This window comes from Crinia signifera, chromosome 2, assembly GCF_055691185.1.
Source record: "Crinia signifera chromosome 2, ASM5569118v1, whole genome shotgun sequence".
NCBI lineage: Eukaryota > Metazoa > Chordata > Amphibia > Anura > Myobatrachidae > Crinia > Crinia signifera.
The window spans coordinates 272,349,810-272,371,215 of NC_139218.1; the positions used below are offsets into that span (position 1 = coordinate 272,349,810).

At 44.4% G+C, this 21,406-nt stretch overlaps 1 protein-coding gene across 3 annotated transcripts in view; it reads left to right on the forward strand.

Annotated features, from left to right (window-relative positions):
• TPP2 (tripeptidyl peptidase 2) overlaps positions 1 to 21,406 on the forward strand; it is a 75,659-nt gene that overhangs the window by 6,757 nt on the left and 47,496 nt on the right. For all 3 annotated transcript variants that reach the window (XM_083168642.1, XM_083168640.1, XM_083168641.1), the window contains exons 4-15: positions 2,572 to 2,676; positions 2,784 to 2,908; positions 3,179 to 3,342; positions 10,618 to 10,772; positions 11,333 to 11,409; positions 11,661 to 11,788; positions 12,712 to 12,811; positions 14,763 to 14,911; positions 16,309 to 16,424; positions 16,859 to 17,027; positions 17,453 to 17,610; positions 18,637 to 18,713. In XM_083168642.1, coding sequence (XP_083024768.1) covers positions 2,572 to 2,676; positions 2,784 to 2,908; positions 3,179 to 3,342; positions 10,618 to 10,772; positions 11,333 to 11,409; positions 11,661 to 11,788; positions 12,712 to 12,811; positions 14,763 to 14,911; positions 16,309 to 16,424; positions 16,859 to 17,027; positions 17,453 to 17,610; positions 18,637 to 18,713 — 1,523 coding nt within the window. The remainder of the gene's footprint in view (positions 1 to 2,571; positions 2,677 to 2,783; positions 2,909 to 3,178; positions 3,343 to 10,617; positions 10,773 to 11,332; positions 11,410 to 11,660; positions 11,789 to 12,711; positions 12,812 to 14,762; positions 14,912 to 16,308; positions 16,425 to 16,858; positions 17,028 to 17,452; positions 17,611 to 18,636; positions 18,714 to 21,406) is intronic.

Genomic DNA, 21,406 nt, shown 5'->3' on the forward strand with positions numbered 1-21,406 from the left:
AAGCGTGGCGAGCGGCGGCGGTACGCGTCCTCCGACCTTTTCATACCCCCACTATCCACGTCGGCGTGGAGTTGAGAATAGAAAGTGTGGCGAGCCACCGAGCCCGAAGCGTGGCGAGCGGATGCGGATACCTGTGAAGCCCGCGAGGGGACTCCGATAGCTGTGAAGGTATCCGCGTCCCCTCGCGGGGCTCGCCACGCTTCGGGCTCGGTGGCTCGCTGCGCTCGCCACACTTTTTCTATTCTCAACTCCACGCCGACGTGGATAGTGGGGGTATGAAAAGGTCGGAGGATGCCTACCGCCGCCCCTCGCGGGGTCGCTGCGCTCGCCACGCTTTGGGTTCACGTTTATAGTGGGGGGGTGGCGTGGGGGTGCATTTAACATTGTAAGCACCCATTACGGTGCTTAAAAGCACCCTTTAGGGTGCTTATACAATCTTTCATCGTATAGGGGCCAAAAATCGCATCGGGTGGCATGCGATTCGATTAAAACATCGCGCGATGGAAATCGGGGGCGCCGCTATAATACACAAATACCGTACTTCTTAATGCAAATAGATGCTGTGCCTTAAATGTGAAGTGAAAAAGTGACTGTGCTGAATGTGCCAGCTTTAGGTCTGGAGCTCCGCCATTGCAGTAGAGCTTGTAATCACTAACTAAATATCCATGTCTACAGCAGACACGTGTTTCTTACTGGGTTTCAGCTCTCTAGGTTTCAGGAAGGCTTTTACTCTACTTTACAAGCATCTATAGAAAGTCAAAAAGGCATCTCCTAAATCTGGGGTAGCCAACCCTAGTCCTCGAGAGCTACCAACAGTGCATGTTTTGCAGGTCTCCTCACAGAATCACAAGTGAGCTAATTAGCTCCATCTGTGGTACTTGTGTATTTTGGCGGCGCCCCCGATGTCCGTCGTACGACGGACAGATCGCATCGCATGCCATGCACCCGATGGCATACGATGCGATGCGACGCGATTTTGACCCCCTATACGACCAAAAATCATATAAGCACCCTAAAGGGTGCTTTTGAGCACCCAAATGGGTGCTTACAATGTTAAATGCACCCCCACGCCACCCCCCCCCCCCCCCACTATAAACGTGAACCCGAAGCGTGGCGAGCGCAGCGGTACGCGTCCTACGACCTTTTCATACCCCCACTATCCACGACGGCGTGGAGTTGAGAATAGAATAGTGTGGCGAGCGCAGCGAGCCACCGAGCCCGAAGCGTGGCGAGCGCAGCGGATACCTTCACAGGTAAACGTGTCCCTTCGCGGGCTTCACAGGTATCCGCGTCCCCTCGTGGGGCTCGCCACGCTTCGGGCTCGCTGCGCTCGCCACACTATTCTATTCTCAACTGCACGCCGACGTGGATAGTGGGGGTATGAAAAGGTCGTAGGACGCTTACCGCCGCCCCTCGCGGGCTCGCTGCGCTCGCCACGCTTCGGGTTCACGTTTATAGTGGGGGAGTGGCGTGGGGGTGCATTTAACATTGTAAGCACCCAATTGGGTGCTTAACATTGTATAAGCACCCATTAGGGTGCTTATACAATGTTTAATCGCATCACATCGTATGGCATTGTATGCCATGTACAATGGCATACAATTTCAAAATTGTATGCCATCGTGCACTATCGTACGATATCGCATCGCATACCATCGTATACGTTATGGTATGCGATGCGATGGGCGCCGCCAAAATACACAAGTACCCCATCTGTGGATCTTTTAAAATGTGTCAGTGATTAATGAGTGCAGCTGTGCAGCAGCTAGGTTGTCTGGAAAATGTGAACTGTTGGTAGCTCTCGAGGGCTAGGGTTGGCTACCACTGTCCTAAATTGTAAAATTTATTTATTTACAGTTTCTTATATAGCGCAGCAGATTCCGTTGCACTTTACAATAGTAGACAATAAGACAAACTGGGTAACAACAGACAGACTTGGAGGTAGGAGGGCCCTGCTGCAAGCTTACAATCTATAGGGATATAGGGGGGAAACATAAGGACAGGCACCAGTAATAGCATAGCAGTTACAAGTCCAGAAAGGAAGCTATATAATACATAAGTGCCTCGGAGGGTTATGCATGTAGAACTTAAATATGATAGGCTTGCCTGAAGAGGTGAGTTTTCAGGGAACGCTTGAAAGTTTGGAGACTGGTGGAGAGTCTTAATGTGCGTGGAAGGGCATTCCATAGGATGGGAGCAGCCCGATAAAAGTCCTTTAATAATGAATGGGAGCTAGTGATCCGTGCAGAAGAGAGACGCAGATCTTGTGTAAATGTAATGCTAGCAAGTGCCAGTGACCTTGATAATAGGTATCATAACACTAGATAACAATGGCTTTTATTGGTTTCCGTTACTGTTTTTTAATGCTAAACATAAGTAATACGGCCAGGATTAAAAGTGAAAGCCTTTTTCAGTCTGCTGCATTGTGAGCTTCTAGCATATGGCTGTGACTTAATAAGTTAGGTTATTGCATTACATTCAGATGGCATGTTTGGTTTTTTTGGGTTAAACAAGTAACGGAGTATATGTGAAATAAAACGTATAAACTTGTTTTTGTTTACACTGCTGTAGAAAGAGAGAAAAGAGAAGTTGTGGGATCCCGTCCATAGAGCTGTAGTTGCAGAAGCCTGCAGAAGACAGGATGAGATGGACACCACTTCAAACCCTCAGACTCAGGTTAGAAATTCAATTGCTTGAAATAATGCCAGTAAAATATAATACTTCATTTATGGGGGGTTTTCTGACAATTGCTGTGTGGTGTTTTTTTTTTTTTTTGTTTTTAGATGGGAAAATTGCTTAAAGAAGATGTTCAGAACCAAGTTGAGATCCTAAACACATTTGAAAAAAAATACAGTGATCCTGGCCCTGTATATGACTGCTTGGTTTGGCATGATGGGGAATCATGGCGGTAGGTTGGGTTATGCTCTCCTTACTTTATATTATATAAATCCCACACTCAGGATTGTTACTGTGTTTCCTAATGCACATGCGATAACAATGTGTTCAACAGCGATGTGTGGTGGGATACATCGGCAGACTTTGGTGCATCCTTCCCACATTGTTGGTAGCCTCCAGTTAGATAATTGCTTTTGCCATTAAGTTTTATATAAAACATTGCAGACTATTTAATTCAGATGAATTAGGTCTTATGAGTATTGGCTAATTTGCTTTCTTGCAGCGCATGCATGGACACAAGTGAGTGTGGCGATCTTGAAGCTTGCACTGTTTTGGGAAGTTACCGAGAGGCACAAGAGTATGCTTCCTTTGGCACAACAGAAATGCTGAATTACTCTGTATGCATTTACGATGATGGGAATTTGCTTTCTATCGTAACAAGTGGTGGTGAGTTTTTATACCTATTTTATATGTGTTGCACAAACCTTTGACCTCCTAGGTCTATGTAGATGGCATACATCAGCACAAAAGCAACCCTGGCAAGGACAGAACATTAAGAGTGAGTGCGGGTTGTCTGTCTTCACAATAGGGGTTATTCTGGTTGGATCGCTCCCCACGCAATCGTATATTTAGCGCATGCGCATTAAACTTCTTGTGGGTGGGCAGGGCGAACTGCTTGTTCGGCGTCCCACTCGCACCTATAAGGGCCTAGGGCGACAGACTGCGCCCATGGGAATGCCCAGCGTTTCATGGGTGTTCCGGAGAGTTGTCTTACATCTGCGAGCGCTGTAGAAATTTATTGGATGGTTGATGACCATTCAATAATTTCCTCCCATCACGCAAGCTGCGAATGGATTTTTATCCATTTTAACATCCATTCACATGCGTGCGGGGAAACTGGGCGTGTGAGGGGGCAGGCGGCTATGCGGGAAGCATTTGGACTCACAAAGCTGCAACATTCAACCAGAATAAGTGCTAATATGTAATTGGGCATCTCCAGTTAGCCGTAGGGTTTATTCAAGTAAAAAAGAAAAAGGATTTGTCACGGTAGTGGTGCACCTTAAATAAATTGCGAGACCTAAAACATAGTTTTTAATAGATTAATTAAAAAGAAATCGGCTGCGAAATATGACAATACAACATAGAACATATAACATGGACAGTGCTTGTGTGAACTTAAAAACTTGGGCTCATGCGGCGTCCCTTGATATTATTATAGTATAGCACGGATGGTGTAATGGCAGCACGGATGGTGTAATGGTTAGCATTACTGCCTCACAGCACTGAGGTCATGGGTTCGATCCCCATCATGGCTCTAACTGTGCGGAGTTTGTATATTCTCCCCGTGCTTGCGTGGGTTTACTCCGGGTACTCCGGTTTCCTCCCACAATCCAAAAATATACAGATAGGTTAATTGGCTTCCAACAAAAATTAACCCTAGAATGTCTGTGTGTGCGTGTACATGTGGTAGGGAATATAGATTGTAAGCTCCACTGGGGCAGGGACTGATGTGAATGTTCAAATATTCTCTGTAAAGCGCTGCGGAATATGTATGCGCTATATAAGAAACTGTTAATAAATAAATAATAATAAATAATAGTATAGCTTATATATTAGTAGGTCTCACCCTCAGTGCTGGCTATTGTGCCTATAATGCACTGGTGGGGACTCGGAAAAGCTCTTTAACCCCTTCCCGACATTTGACGTACATTTACGTCATGGCCGGGAGGTACTTCCCGACACATGGCATAAATGTACGTCATGACTTCTAACTGTCACTGCGTCTAGAGACGCAGTGACAGTTAGGTGATGTCTGCTGTCCCTGACAGCAGACATCCCCCCTCGCCGCCCAGGGGGGGCAGGGGTGCCCCCCCCGGTCGGCGATCGCTGTGATTGGCTGTTCAAATCTGAACCGCTCGGTAACACAGGGATCGGTGGTGATCGGTGCTGTCAGGTACAGCACCGATCACCACCGATGTGCAGCCCACCCCTCGCACCCGCCGGGCACTCACCCGGCAGCAGCAGCGGCTCCCACGGCTCCCCCGGAGCGTCTGGAGCGCACGCAGCGCTGCCCTCCTCCCCCCTCCCCCCCGCAGCAGCAGCATCAAGCTGCTGAAAAAGTTGTAAAATAAAATATATGCACTGAAAATATATGTATATGTATGTATATGTATATATATATATATATATATATGTATATATATATATATATATATATATATATATGTATGTATGTATGTATGTGTGTGTGTGTATATATATATGTATAAATATATATGTGTGTGTGTGTGTGTGTATACCCCACCGATCGCCAGCCCCCCCCCCCCCTCCCACTCCCCCACCAGCCGCAGCGCCAGCCCCCCTCCCAAAGCTGGTGACTAAAATGGGGTCACTTGTGGGGGGGTTCCACTGTATTGGTGCTTCGGGGGTCTTGCTAATGCGACATAGCACCCACCATTCATTCCGCCACCAAAAATCACTCCTTCCCTTCTGAGTCCTGCCATGCACCCAACTGGTATTTTTTGGTCACACGTGAGGCATTGCCGTACTCGGGAGAAATTGGGGCACAGATTTTGGGGTGCTTTGTCTCCTTCATTCCTTGTGAAAATAAAAAATTTTGAGCCAGAACTGCATTTTTGTGTAAAAAATTACATTTTTTTACACAAAAATGCAGATCTGGCTCAAAATTTTTCATTTTCACAAGGAATGAAGGAGACAAAGCACCCCAAAATCTGTGCCCCAATTTCTCCCGAGTACGGCAATGCCTCATGTGTGCCCAAAAAATACCAGTTGGGTGCATGGCAGGACTCAGAAGGGAAGGAGTGATTTTTGGATTTTGCAGCACAGATTCTGGTTGAATGACCCCCGAAACACCCATACAGTGGAACCCCCCCACAAGTGACCCCATTTTGCAAACTACACCCTTCAGGGAATTCATCAAGGGGTATAGTGTACATTTCAAACCCCCCGGGGTTTCACCAATTTTGATACAACTGAGCTGTGAAAATGAAAAATTTATTTTTTTCATTTTCACTGCCCAGTTGTACCACAATTGGTGAAACCCCTGGGGGTTTGAAATGTACACTATACCCCTAGATGAATTCCCTGAAGGGTGTAGTTTGCAAAATGGGGTCACTTGTGGGGGGGTTCCACTGTATTGGTGCTTCGGGGGTCTTGCTAATGCGACATAGCACCCACCATTCATTCCGCCACCAAAAATCACTCCTTCCCTTCTGAGTCCTGCCATGCACCCAACTGGTATTTTTTGGTCACACGTGAGGCATTGCCGTACTCGGGAGAAATTGGGGCACAGATTTTGGGGTGCTTTGTCTCCTTCATTCCTTGTGAAAATAAAAATTTTTGAGCCAGAACTGCATTTTTGTGTAAAAAATTACATTTTTTTACACAAAAATGCAGATCTGGCTCAAAATTTTTCATTTTCACAAGGAATGAAGGAGACAAAGCACCCCAAAATCTGTGCCCCAATTTCTCCCGAGTACGGCAATGCCTCATGTGTGACCAAAAAATACCAGTTGGGTGCATGGCAGGACTCAGAAGGGAAGGAGTGATTTTTGGATTTTGCAGCACAGATTCTGGTTGAATGACCCCCGAAACACCCATACAGTGGAACCCCCCCACAAGTGACCCCATTTTGCAAACTACACCCTTCAGGGAATTCATCAAGGGGTATAGTGTACATTTCAAACCCCCAGGGGTTTCACCAATTTTGATACAACTGAGCTGTGAAAATGAAAAATTTATTTTTTTCATTTTCACTGCCCAGTTGTACCACAATTGGTGAAACCCCTGGGGGTTTGAAATGTACACTATACCCCTAGATGAATTCCCTGAAGGGTGTAGTTTGCAAAATGGGGTCACTTGTGGGGGGGTACCTAACTTTTAGCATCTTATGGTGCCTAGAAACCTACATTGTGCCTAAAAAATAATCTCATAAAAAGGAGGCTCCAAAATCAAGTAGGTGCTCCTTCTATTATGAAGCCTGTGGTTTGGTCACCGTGCACACTAGGGCCACATATAGGATATTTATGAAAACCAAAGAATTGGGGGAATCAATTTTTAGTCACATTTCTCTAGTAAAATGTACTGTGTTCCTTAGAAAAATGTATTAAATTTGCAAATCTGCAAAAAAAATGAAATTTTGAAATTTCACCTACACTTTGTTTTAATTCCTGTGAAACACCTAAAGGGTTAACAAACTTCCAAAATGCTGTTTTGAATACTGTGAGGGGTGCAGTTTTTGAAATGGCATCATTTATGGGGGTGTCTCACATACAAGTCCCTCAAAGTCACATCAGAACTGAACTGGTCCCTAAAAAAATCAGTGTTTGAAATTTTCTTGAAAATTTGAGAATTTGCTATTCATATTTGAAGCCTCCTAGTGTCCAAAAAAATTAAAAGGAAGTTGAAATAATGATGGCAACATAAAGTATACATATGGTCTATGTTAGTTATTAACTATTTTGAGTGGTATGATTATTTGTCTCACAAGCAGAAAATTTAACATTTTGCAAATCGCTAAATTTTCCATTTTTTCACGACATTTTGGTATTTTTCACAAAAAAACACAGACTGTATCGACCCAAATTTACCACTAATTTGAAGTACAATGTGTCACGAAAAAACAATCTCAAAATCACTGGGATAAGTAAAAGCAAAAAAAAGTTATCCCCACTTAAGTGAGACATGTCAGATTTGAAAAAAATGGCTCTGTCAGGAACGCAAAAACTAGCTCTGTCAGGAAGGGGTTAATAAATAAATAATCGGTCGTCTGCCTGTGTCTTTATTTATATGTACATTGCTCGAAAATTAGAAGAAATTTCTGTCACATACGTGATAATACAGCTGACAATTGAGCAGTCTCTGATTGATTCAACTGGATGCCCCAGTCTGCATTCAAATCGTAGTGACTACCTCGATGCAGATAAAACGCTGTATAGTGTGAGATTCTACATATAGTTCTACACAGTGTCGGAGTGGGGTTGTGAGCAGCTGGCGCGGACGCCTGATGTATACTGCTCTAAGACACCCCTTGGGTCACTTGGTTTGTAGGTGCATTTAGAATGGCCAGTGTTTTACCGAAATACATTCGGACAGAGTTGTCAGCATACGGTAGATAGCAGTGATGTTATATACGGTATCACATGGGTCTGGCTGCTGTGTCCTGCCCCTGTCAGTTGGTGGGGTCACAGAAAGATATACCCCAGGACTGGCAGGCGGTAGGTGACTAGCGGCTAGCTCAGATCTCCCAGTGCTGTATAGTGAGGTGCTGATAGTTCAATCGTTTAACTGGAAATGCGCTACTATGTAATTAGATAGTGGTTACCTCGATACATATAAACACTGTGTAACGTAGAGATCCTACACGTGGATCAACACAGTGTCGAGGTGGGGTTATGGGCAGTTGGCGCAATCGCCTGGTGTGTACTGCACAAATCACCCTCTGAATTACTAATTTCTACAGGCGCATAGTAATTACCAGTGTCTAGCCAAAATATATTTGGACAGATTTTACAACATATCCGCACTAATACAGAGTCACATAGGGTCTGGCTGTAGTGTCCCGTCCCTGCCAGGTCGTGGGGTCACAGGTAAGTATCACCCAGGGCTGGCAGGCGGGGATGACTATCGGCTCACGATCTCCTAGTGCTGCTGCAGACGGCAATGTACATAAGGTAAAGAAAATTTCTTAACTAAACATTAGAGTCCTTAAAAGGACTAGAAATGGTAACAATCAGGCAGGAAAATAAAAAAAGTTTAAGGGAGCGACCGCACGGCTTGTGGAGGCCGGCGTACGCTTCGCAGTTTCTTCCTCAGGGCGACCTGCCGTCTGCAGCAGCACTAGGAGATCGTGAGCCGATAGTCATCCCCGCCTGCCAGCCCTGGGTGATACTTACCTGTGACCCCACGACCTGGCAGGGACGGGACACTACAGCCAGACCCTATGTGACTCTGTATTAGTGCGGATATGTTGTAAAATCTGTCCAAATATATTTTGGCTAGACACTGGTAATTACTATGCGCCTGTAGAAATTAGTAATTCAGAGGGTGATTTGTGCAGTACACACCAGGCGATTGCGCCAACTGCCCATAACCCCACCTCGACACTGTGTTGATCCACGTGTAGGATCTCTACGTTACACAGTGTTTATATGTATCGAGGTAACCACTATCTAATTACATAGTAGCGCATTTCCAGTTAAACGATTGAACTATCAGCACCTCACTATACAGCACTGGGAGATCGGAGCTAGCCGCTAGTCACCTACCGCCTGCCAGTCCTGGGGTATATCTTTCTGTGACCCCACCAACTGACAGGGGCAGGACACAGCAGCCAGACCCATGTGATACCGTATATAACATCACTGCTATCTACCGTATGCTGACAACTCTGTCCGAATGTATTTCGGTAAAACACTGGCCATTCTAAATGCACCTACAAACCAAGTGACCCAAGGGGTGTCTTAGAGCAGTATACATCAGGCGTCCGCGCCAGCTGCTCACAACCCCACTCCGACACTGTGTAGAACTATATGTAGAATCTCACACTATACAGCGTTTTATCTGCATCGAGGTAGTCACTACGATTTGAATGCAGACTGGGGCATCCAGTTGAATCAATCAGAGACTGCTCAATTGTCAGCTGTATTATCACGTATGTGATAGAAATTTCTTCTAATTTTCGAGCAATGTACATATAAATAAAGACACAGGCAGACGACCGATTATTTATTTATTAAAGAGCTTTTCCGAGTCCCCACCAGTGCATTATAGGCACAATAGCCAGCACTGAGGGTGAGACCTACTAATATATAAGCTATACTATAATAATATCAAGGGACGCCGCATGAGCCCAAGTTTTTAAGTTCACACAAGCACTGTCCATGTTATATGTTCTATGTTGTATTGTCATATTTCGCAGCCGATTTCTTTTTAATTAATCTATTAAAAACTATGTTTTAGGTCTCGCAATTTATTTAAGGTGCACCACTACCGTGACAAATCCTTTTTCTTTTTCACTTGAATTCATAATTCTTTGTCCTGTGGTAGCACACCCCCAGGCAGTTTCTCAACTGTTGACAATATATCCTGACGGGGGGTCACCTGTCTATATGAATACAACTGTGTGTCCTGTGCGTATGACCACCCCAAACCGTACTAGCCGTAGGGTTTACCCAGCAGCTCATTTTCAGCTTGGACCTTATTTAGTTGTTTCCTGCATTTCCTACACCATAAGCCCAGAGGGTGCACTGTTACTTGCAGCCTAAGGAGCTACAAGGAACATATGTTAAAATGCACCTTTGGTATTTAACTCCCTCAGAAATCTATAGGTCATGTCTTAAAGAATTTATGGGTTACAGCGCTTTACTAGAAGTTTTACTGCGCAGAGTAATGCTGAATTATTCATTGACTCTGTGAGTGAAACCCAGAGCTTTTCCCCATGCAGTAAACATTGTGCTAATGGAATATGCCCTGTAGTCTAATCATGCAACCTGTGGTGGCAATTCAAGTAAGCGCAATGTTGGATAGCGCTGGGATGAGTCAGTGGAGCAATTAGATGTGCTGTAAACCACCCCCACCCCTGTCGTGAGCCTAGATCTCTCTCGCTCATGTTTTGTTAGTGTGTTTTTAGTACAACAAGCACTATAATAACTTCATTCTAATAAATGGTTCTATTTGAATGTCTGTGGTTACACATTATAGGTGCTCATGGTACACACGTTGCCAGTATTGCTGCTGGATACTTTCCCGAGGAACCTGAAAGAAATGGCATAGCTCCTGGTGCTCAGATCCTAGCCATAAAGATCGGTGACACAAGACTGAGCACAATGGAGACTGGCACCGGACTCATAAGAGCGGTATGCATTGTATTGTATTGTTTTGGATTAATGATTGAATCTTCACATAAATAGTGGAGTAATATAATAACCTTCATACTATCCGTAATAAAGTCTACAATAAGTGAAGGTTTCTTGTAGTAGTTTTGTGAAATCTCTGTGATATTGGTATGGAGTTGTCAGCAGCTGCTAAATCTATATGAAGTAATAGTGGCATGGTCTCTGCTTATCCGTGCTGTACCTTTCCAGGACTGCCAAGCATGTACCGGTGTCCTGTTACAATATACTGTATTTTAACAGGACTTTAATAAACCTGTCCTAATGGTACCTCGTGGTTACCCCTGGAACTCGAGGTGTTTGTTCATCCTCCAGACCCTTCCTTAGTTTGCCAAGACCATATCACCAGAGATCCACTTTCATGCGGGATGTGAATGGTCCAAGACTCAGAAACCATAGGGCATCCTCATTATTTTATTGTCCACCCTTCTACAAATTTCCACTGGCATCATACTGTATGGCATGTTGGTTTTTCCCTATGGTACTTGGAATTCATGATATGAAAGCATGTGTTTCTTTCACAGATGATCGAAGCAATAAAGTATAAATGTGACCTGGTCAATTACAGCTATGGGGAAGCAACACACTGGCCAAATTCTGGGTATGTTTTTGTGCTTTTGTGGAATAACTGAAACATACATACATACATACATACATACATACATACATACATACATACATACATACATACATACATACATACTTTAGTATCTCCTTCAGCCGTCTGCGAGCATAGTCAAGAGGCAGGCCACTTAGAGGAAAAACGGCTAGGCTCCTCCAGATGTTTAAAGTATCACGGGGAAAGGAGTTGATTTTTCGTCAACTAAAATTATTTTTATATTTTGTTTGCAGGAGAATTTGTGAGGCTATTAATGAAGCAGTGTGGAAAAATAACATCATTTATGTCTCAAGTGCTGGCAATAATGGTCCATGCCTTTCAACTGTTGGGTGCCCAGGAGGTACTACATCGAGTGTAATTGGTACGTTGTTTCTCCCAGTATCCATTGGCAGCTAAGCTTTTCTGCTAAGATGTTTAAGATGGGTTTCAGAGTTGAGTTTAATGAAACTGTACAATTTTAATGATAAAACTATACATCTTTAATGGTTTGCAGGGGATCTATCCTTTTAATTTACATTTTTATTTAGGACTTTCACATTGTTTTGTCTATGTATATTAGGTACTTATCACGGCGCCCATCGCATACCATAAGGCATACGATATTGCGCGATGTTGTACAATGTCATACAATTTTAAAATTGTATGGCATACAATGCGATGGGATGCGATTAAAAATTGTATAAGCACCCTAATGGGTGCTTACAATGTTAAATGCACCCCTACGCCACCCCCCACTATAAACGTGAACCCGAAGCGTGGCGAGTGCAGCGGTACGCGTCCTACGACCTTTTCATACCCCCACTATCCACGTCGGCGTGGAGTTGATTTTATAAAGTGTGGCGAGCGCAGTGTGGCGAGGTGACGCGCATAACTTCACAGGTATACGCGTCCCCTCGCGGGGCTCGCCATGCTTCGGGCTCGGTGGCTCTCTGCGCTCGCCACACTTTATAAAATCAACTCCACGCCGACGTGGATAGTGGGGATATGAAAAGGTCGTAGGACGCGTACCGCCGCCCATCGCGGGCTCGCTGCACTTGCCACGCTTCGGGTTCATGTTTATAGTGGGGGGTGGCGTGGGGGTGCATTTAACATTGTAAGCACCCATTAGGGTGCTTATACAATTTTTAATTGAATAGGGGGCTAAAAACGCATCGGGTGTATGGCATGCGATGCGATAAAAACATTGCGTGATCAATATCGGGGGCGCCGTGATAATACACAAGTACCCTATATTAATAACTAGAAAGTTGGGGTTTTCATTTTATGCTTCCATGTTATCTTTAGGTGTGGGAGCCTATGTTTCTCCAGACATGATGGTTGCAGAATATTCACTCCGGGAAAAACTACCTGCCAATCAGTACACTTGGTCTTCCAGAGGTCCTAGGTATCATTTCCATAACAACCTTTTCTTCAGCAGTATGTTGCCACAGGCTCTGTTGTATTTCATTTGTTGTTGGCAAGTCACTAAAGGTGCCCATACACATAACCATTATTGTATACAAAATCGCATCTCGATTTTGCGATGAGATCTAGTACAAAAAGTGCAGCATATACTTTTTGTACTAGATCTCATCTCATCGCAAAACTGAGATGAGATGCGATATTGTATACAATAATTGTAACATGTATGGGCACCTTGAGAATAATACTCAATACTTCTATGCATTTCTTTGTTCCAGTGCCCTGAAAAGGAAGTGTGCATGGAGCTACCATGTGGCCTATAGGCTATTTACACTTTGATGCAATTTGTTGCATGAATTGTGGTTGTTTTTTACTTTGTTTTGAGCTGCATGCTGTATATCTCATGATATGACTGTCGCAGAGCAGGAATCTACGTACCACCTACTGTAGTGCAGTAGAGTGGCTGATAAACACTGCCTACTTGAACAGTCAAGGTTTTAAATAAATAAATGCATGATTGTACATAGATTTTGTATTTCAATGGATTGAGGTACTAATCTGTGCTTAAGCATGTGTTCTTAAAGCTGCTTACACACTGGGTAGTTTTGCTCAGCGTGTATGAGGAGCGATGATGTGAAAATCGCTGGGTGGAAAATTGCTCAATGCATACACACTGAGTGCCCATCTCCACAGTAGCAGATTGTGGAAAGTGGTTCAGTCAGCTTGTGAAACCAGCCTGCGATGATGTGGGAGTGCTCATGAGCACTCATCATCCAGCCAAACACACTGAGGGATTTTGAACTGAAAGTAGCTCAAAACTCCTAACGCGAGCTACTTTCAGATCAAAATTGCGTATGGGCCTTAAACATTTTCACAGGTTACCTTGCGGACAACCACTATTGTACTATTGCTCATTACCATATGGGCCTGATTCTGGTTTACTTTCAAAAATCAAATTCTCCCTGTAATGGACAAAACCATGTGCGCTGCAGGTGGGGCTGATGTAACATGTGCAGAGCGAGTTAGATTTAGGTGGGATTGTACTTCAAACTGATATCTAAATTGCAATGTAAAAATAAAGCAACCAGTATTTACCCTGCACAGAAACAAAATAACCCACCCAAATCTGACTCTCTGCACATGTTACATCTGCCCCACCTGCAATGCACATAGTTTTGTCCATTAGAGAGAGAATTTGCTTTTGCAAGTGAACCAGAATCAGGCCCTATATGAATGCAGTTGGCATACCTATTCAATGTGGCCACTTTTGGACGGCTTTTCCGCCAATGCAGGTTTATTTAAAGTATAATCTGCCTACCTGAAAATAGTCTGAAACGGAAACGTGTTTGACTAAAAAAATTTATATTGGCAAGTCATTTTACGGATCCACTTGTTTTCCTACCCTGCTGATTTTTCCACCTGCCGAAAAATTGGCACTTGTATTGAATAGGTTGAATGTGAGTTTGGTCGAAGTGATGATTTTTTTAGATTGTCGTCAAAATTGCCACATGTTAAATGACCACCATGTCTCCAAGTAGTAAGCCACCAAATTGCATGTTTTCAGTGTTATCGTACTAAATCCTATGCTTTAATTAATTTCATTTTGGAGTCAAACAAAGTTAGTTTAGGTTTTTTTTGTGTGTGTTATATTTATAAATGTTATTTTCATTTGGTGCAACCTTTTAAACTATTGTGTTATGCAACTACTCATTGGGTCCCATATAAGTTACTTTTATGGAAATGCCTCATTTCTGTAGAATAAAAATGAGGATGTGATCTGCTTTTACATAATTTAGAAATAATTCAGATTTTTGAAAGGTTAAAACACAATTCAAATCTGTACATGTACCTTTTACAATTATGTACTGTATATCTGATACACTTTATTCCTTCATGTGTTTCTAATGCTGTTTTTTGTTTTCTTGTCTGAGCAGCACTGATGGAGCCCTGGGCGTCAGTATTAGTGCTCCAGGAGGAGCTATTGCCTCTGTGCCAAATTGGACCCTGCGTGGGACACAGTTAATGAATGGGACATCCATGTCTTCTCCTAATGCTTGTGGAGGCATTGCACTAGTATTATCAGGTATAACTTGACAATTGTGTAGAACAACCAAACCCTTATCACTTTGAAGGTGAATACCCAGTAGTTTCACATAACAATGGATCGACAGGCATTTCTGCTTCAGTAGGGATCTGACCAGTCTCTGTAGGAAGATATAAAAACTCTGAAGTTTGGAATTGAATTGTACCCTAGATAAATGATTTGGGTATGGTATGACGCTCCGACAGTTGGGGTTCCAGCGGTCAGTTCACAGACCTTGGAATCACGACCGCTGATACTCCGACAGGTGGCAAGCGCATCAAAGTGCCTTGCTGGCTCGCTTTGTTCACCACAGATTCTATTCTCCCTCTATGGGGGTCATGGACCTCCACGAGAGAGAATAGCCCCTTTTAAGTTGGGCATTTAACAGTTGGGATTCCAATGTCGGTATACTGATAGTCGGAATTCCAATTGTTGGAGCGTCCTCCAGCACCCAATTCTTCCCTAGGATGTGATGTTTAATGATCATTTACTATCCAACTATTGAACTCAAGAATCTGGATCATGAAATTAGATCCTACACTAGATGGTTCACTGAGTCTCCCCTGACTTAGAAATTATCTAGATAAGTTATGGTCTTGGTTCTCTTGCTTCTGAGGTTTATGGAGATGACTGATATGACCGCTTTTTAGGAGTGTTCAAAAGATAGTCTGATACAACCAGTATCACAAGTCTGAGAAACCTTTGAACCTGACTGCAGTTTAATTGGCAATGGGGGTGGCGGCCAACCGTTTAGGGGTGGAGACAAATTGTTTTGTGGGAGCAGTCCACACAGATGTGACTGGACTGCTCTGGGGGAGAGCCGTGTGTGATGTTGCATGCAGCCACTGCGACCTGGACAATGGCTGGCCTGCGTCAGGCTTTACAAATCGTGTTCGTGATTTGCTATGTACTGAAGCGCTGTCACTTTAGCAATGTGCCCGTAAAATTTTACAGGCACATTGCGGGGCGGTACCCGGCATGCAGGGTGGCCTTGCTTTCACGGGCACAAACCACTCTTAATCAGGCCATCAGTGACATTTGGTGGGTGAGCTTGTGCCACCAGCTATGTTTCACTCTATCCAGGGTCCCCCATGGAATTGGGAGAAAATGGTTAAATGGCTCAAAAATCCTGTTCTTTGCAAGTTTGTTTTAGGTGGTATACTGTGCAGATTCACGCTACGATTTTACCAATGGGCCCAGTAAATTGCACAACCTCAGTGTGCCAGTTGCGGTCTGTGACTGCACTGGATGCACTGTGACTGGCTGGGACTGCCTAACAGGAAGAATGACTGGAATAGTTTGAATATTCAAAAAAGTGAAGGGGTGGAGGGTTTGGATTTCAGTCCGTTTACAATTTTACAATTTTAATATGTATTTTTTCCTGTTTTGTTTCCCAGGTCTTAAAGCAAACGGTGTCCAGTACACTGTGCAATCAGTCCGGAGAGCTTTAGAAAATACTGCAATGAAAGCTGACAACATTGAAGTGTTTGCACAAGGGCATGGTATTATTCAGGTATTCAACTAAAAAACGTTTTCAACTTAATTTATATAGCTTTGGATACATTTACAAAAGGTTGATTGTTACATCATAGTCACCACTTAAGTTAAGAGTCTGTACATTGCATATTCAGTAGGATCAGCCCTGAGTTTCTACAGATTGGTCTTGCTTCCAGTGGATTCTAAACTACGGCCTCTTGTGCCTGGGGTTAATACTATCATTTTTTATTAAATAAACATTAGTTTATATAAGATGAATTTAAAATAAAAAATTAAAAAATAATTTTACAATCTCAGTGTAATTTCCTTAAAGGAGATGCAATTATACAGTGATTTGCATAATCTAGTAAAAAAAACTTAACTATTTCAAACAAAAACCTTAAAGTTTTAAGCCCTCTCTTTCTATTGAGGTGCATACCTGTTTTTAAATGTATTTTATTACTTTTCTAGGTTGACAAAGCATATGACTACCTCATGCAGGATGCATCATTAATAAGTAAGATAGGTTTTACAGTTACAGTTGGGTCTGGCCGTGGAATTTACCTCAGGGACCCAGTCCAGGTTGCTGCCCCCTCTGACCACGGCGTAGGCATTGAGCCAATGTTCCCAGAAAACACAGGTGAGCTGAAATCCTACGTTAGGGTTGTGGGTTTTTTTTGTCACTCTAAACCAGCGGTTCTCAAACTGTGGGTCCCGACCTTCTCAGCATGGGGTCACGACTCCATGTTGCTGACCATCAGGCTGATGACTTTTCTAATCTCAGTCAGTTATTCAAGGAGTCTAATAGATCTGTTGGATTGTCTGTTACTTCAAGCTTCTCTCATCATTTTGTGGCTCTACAATGCTGCCATGTATGTGCTGTCTGCTGACTACACATGTGATGTGATGACCTTCTGCAGTAACTTGCTGGGGTCCTGTCATCATTTTTATTGTCTGATGGGGTCCCAGAGCAAAATAGTTTGAGGACCCCTGTTTTAAACAAATGATCTTAGCGAATAATAGCTCAATGTAATTCCTTGTTGTGATGCTTTTGCTTTCCCACAGATAACGCTGAACGAATTTCCCTCCAACTTCACTTGGCACTCACCTCAACTGCTCCCTGGGTTCAGTATCCCAGCCACTTGGAACTGATGAACCAGTGTAGGCATATAAATGTCCGTGTGGATCCTCGTGGTCTGCGTGAAGGGGTGCATTATACTGAGGTAGGCTATGTTTTGTGTGAATGTATGTATGTAGAAAAGCTTGCTCGTGGTGAGATTATTTCTTTAACCTCCGTGTTGTATTACTCTTTGTTGCTAGGGATTAAAAGGCCATTTGAAATGTTTTAACCCCAACTCAGCACAAAAGGCAACCTAACAGTCCAGATTTTAAGGGGCTGTAATTTTGCCATTTGGGATTGGTCAATTCTCATGATCTATGACGTCCTCTTTGTAGTCAGGAAAGGAAAAGCTGTTACCTTTTATGATCCATTCAGGGTCTGTGGTACCTGGCAGTGTTCTAAAATTAAGGTCCATGCTAAACCTTCTTCAGGGAGTTATTTTATTATACTAATCTAAAGACTTGGTCATTGCCATTTGTTTTTGTGCTTTCTAAAGCATGTGTAAAAGTCTTCTTCAACCAGTCATTCCTATGTTTTACACTATATTTACCTACTGCTATTCTCCAGCCCACACCTTCTGTCTTGAGTGCTTTCTTTGTATGTTTTAACAAGTTGGGCCATCTTTTCCAATTTGTTTTATATGTGAGATTTGGGCGCTTCTTACAATGGGCGGTATTCACTGCTGCTGGCAAGGGGGCTTGTGTGGTGAGGATGGCTTGTTTCCAGTGAGGATCACTGAAAAGAAGCAATCCTCGCAGTCAAACACCCTCACTATCCAATCGCCGCATTCATCGTTTTGGGTAAATCCTCCCCATCCGAGGATGGAGAGGGTCCCTTTAAACAGCGATGTTTGCCTCAAATAAAGCGACTCTGCCACATTTTGTGGCGAGCCTCGCCTTTCTAATGGGCACACTTGCCATTTCCACCTCACCTCAGGGAACAGGTGAGGTGGAAACAGTGAGTGAAGGGGGTGAGTTGAAAACTGACCGCGAGCTATCGGCACTGCTTGCCGTCATAGCTCGCCGGCAGGGCATTGAATATACCTCAAAGTGTTGCGTAGTCAAAGGATGTGTTCTTGAATTGTTAAAGCTTTACCAATGTTAAAATACTAGTTACAATACTTTTGCAGATTTGTGGATATGATGTGTCCGCTCCCAATTCTGGTCCATTATTCAGAGTTCCTGTAACAGTTGTTATTCCATTAAGGTGAGTGAACTGAACAATTTATATATTAATATTATTTGCACTTTGTTACAGCTGTTTCTTTTTCTTTCAAGCTTATCTTAATTCTTATGTTTGTGACCATCGTTGCAGCAGCTTACAGGCAAGCAAATTTAACTCTAGCTTGATCACACATCTGTGTGATGAGCTTGGTTTACCTTTCTGAAATCCATTGTGTTGAGTCCTAGCTCCAGTCCACTTTGTAACATTATGGATCACATTCCAATACCATCAACACACAATAACCTTTTATTGGTGGCTGGGCAAAGTAGGAACGTATTTAGATACACTGGGACTAAAGACTACAGTTTCTATGTGGTTGCCAAAAGCACAGTGTATGTGTATATTATGTACAGATGTGTTCTCTTGCTTCTTTGCGCATCTTTGACACAATGTAATGTGACTAACCATTAGGTGACTGCTGAATAATTTGATAGGTGACACTTATATCTGTATGTGACTGCGCATCTTAATCTGCATATGAAGTGCTACGGTGCCTGTGGTTTGTTTTTTTCTATGCCAATATACTGTATGTATCGCATATCAATTTAGCTCAGTATCCTAGTGTAGTGTTCACTCTAGGATTTGTTTAGGGCAGGGTGCTGACTACCGAGCGGGCACATTTTTCAATCGGGAGGGCACTTCAAAGCAACACATTTTTTAACACCCTCCTTCCCCCCCCACAGTAGCGAACTAGACAAAATGCCCCCAGTATCGCCCTGCACAAAATGCCCCCAGCAGTGGCACACACACTGATACAATGCCCCCAGCAGTGGCGCGCACACACACTAGTACAATGCCCCCAGCAGTGGCACACAGGCAGGTACAATGCCCCCAGCAGTGGCACACAGGCAGGTACAATGCCCCCAGCAGATACACATATGCAGTTGCCCAGTAATACTCACTGCCCCTGCTGCCACCTTATTGAGGTGAGAAGCCGAGAACGCTCTTCTCCCACCACTGGATGGATGACTGCCCAGTTGCCATTTGAAATATGGCGCCAGCCTGTGAGCCTGGTAGCCAATCACTGGCCCCGGCTTCTGGCACCCGTGCTCCAATTGGCCGCTGCATTTAAAATAAAGAAAATTCCTACAGCTGGCTGAGCTGTGCCGCCCCGCAAACTGCTTAGCACGGGGCTGTCTCTCTCTGCGTGCAGTCAGAGCAGATGCCGGTCCGGCCCTGCTGAGCAGCTGTCAGCAGAGGGAATAACGCCACGCTGATACGCCGCTGAGGAGTGGCGTGTCAGCGCGGCAAGGGGCAACGGAGACTGTCAGCTCTTCCAGGTACCCCCCTGCCGCGCTGACACGCCACTGATTCCCCCTGCTGAGATCGGCTGTCAGCTATTCAAGCTGGCCCGGAACAGCCACTGCTAACCGGCTCCCACAGGTGTGATCCCCCGGCCGCCAAAGTCACTGTATTGGGAGGTGGCACAGAATTAATGTGAGCAGGCCCGCTGATGTCAGGGGCTGGCCCGGCCACCACCGTCACTGTGGGGGGCGGGCACCACCGTCACTGTGGGGGGCGGGCCCAGCCCCTATGGAGTTGCTGGGCTCCTTCCCCCACTCTCTGCTTGCTGTTTGCATTGGCAGTGACACCGCATGCGGTGGAGGGGACAGTCCCGGGCCGGCTGTTTTAGCAGGGCGCTGCTAAAAGGGCAGGGCGCAATTTGCCCTTTAAAAATAGGGCAGGGAACACTACTAGTGTGTCCTAATTACAGAGGGCTACTGACTTTCTGACTTGGTTCAGTGTATCGAATCATTAGTGAATGATTCGGTAGCTCCGCCTCTCTTAGAATCTAGTAGGCTCAGCAGCAGAGACTCTAGTCGGGAGAAGACTTAAGTCAGTCATCAGAGTTGAGACACTGCAGTTGAGTCACGTCCATTGTTAGTCTCATTCTGGGAGTTGGGGGGGGGGGGCAGGGAGATGGGAGAGGAGGAAGAATCTCTGTCACTGACATGGGGGAGGTGCCAGGCCATGGGGCTAAGCTCAGCTATTATTGGCCAGCAAAGGCTGGGAGATACCCAGTGAGAGGGAGACAGGGAAAGAGCAGTCACGACTCACTAGTTAGTCAGGGGCAGGGCTGCTGTGCGTGGAGCCGTGGATGAATCCCTGAGCCGGGCAGTGAGTCAAGACATTTGTTCACTGTGCAGGCTTAGTGATTCAGTGATACGGATCAGATCCATGCAGCAGCAGTGAGACAACTCACTGATGGGTAGATTTATCAAGCTCGGTGAAGTGATAGTGTCTGTTTTTCTATCACCAGCCAATCAGCTCCTATCTGTGAAGTTACAGGCTTGGTTTGAAAAATGACAGGAGCTGATTTGCCAGTGATAAAAACAAAGACTCTTTATCACTTCACTGTGTTGAGGGAGGCACATTTGGCTCTGATCCCTCCCTGCTTATGTGATAATCGCTTCTCTTACAGTGAGCATACCTTCTACCTGTCTGATCTCTGCTCATGGAATTGATCTGATCAGTTCCTTTGAGGACAATGCATTGTGATTCACTTCTGCCACTTAGATGGGAAAAAAAATCCATGAGTGAGGGTAGGTGAATAAATATCCTGAGTAGGAGGTGTAGCCCCTAGACTAGGTTTGGGCAACATATACGGCCTGCGGGCCGGATGCGGTTGGCGAACCGTTCCTGCCTGGCCCTCTGCCTCCACCAGGTAGCAATGA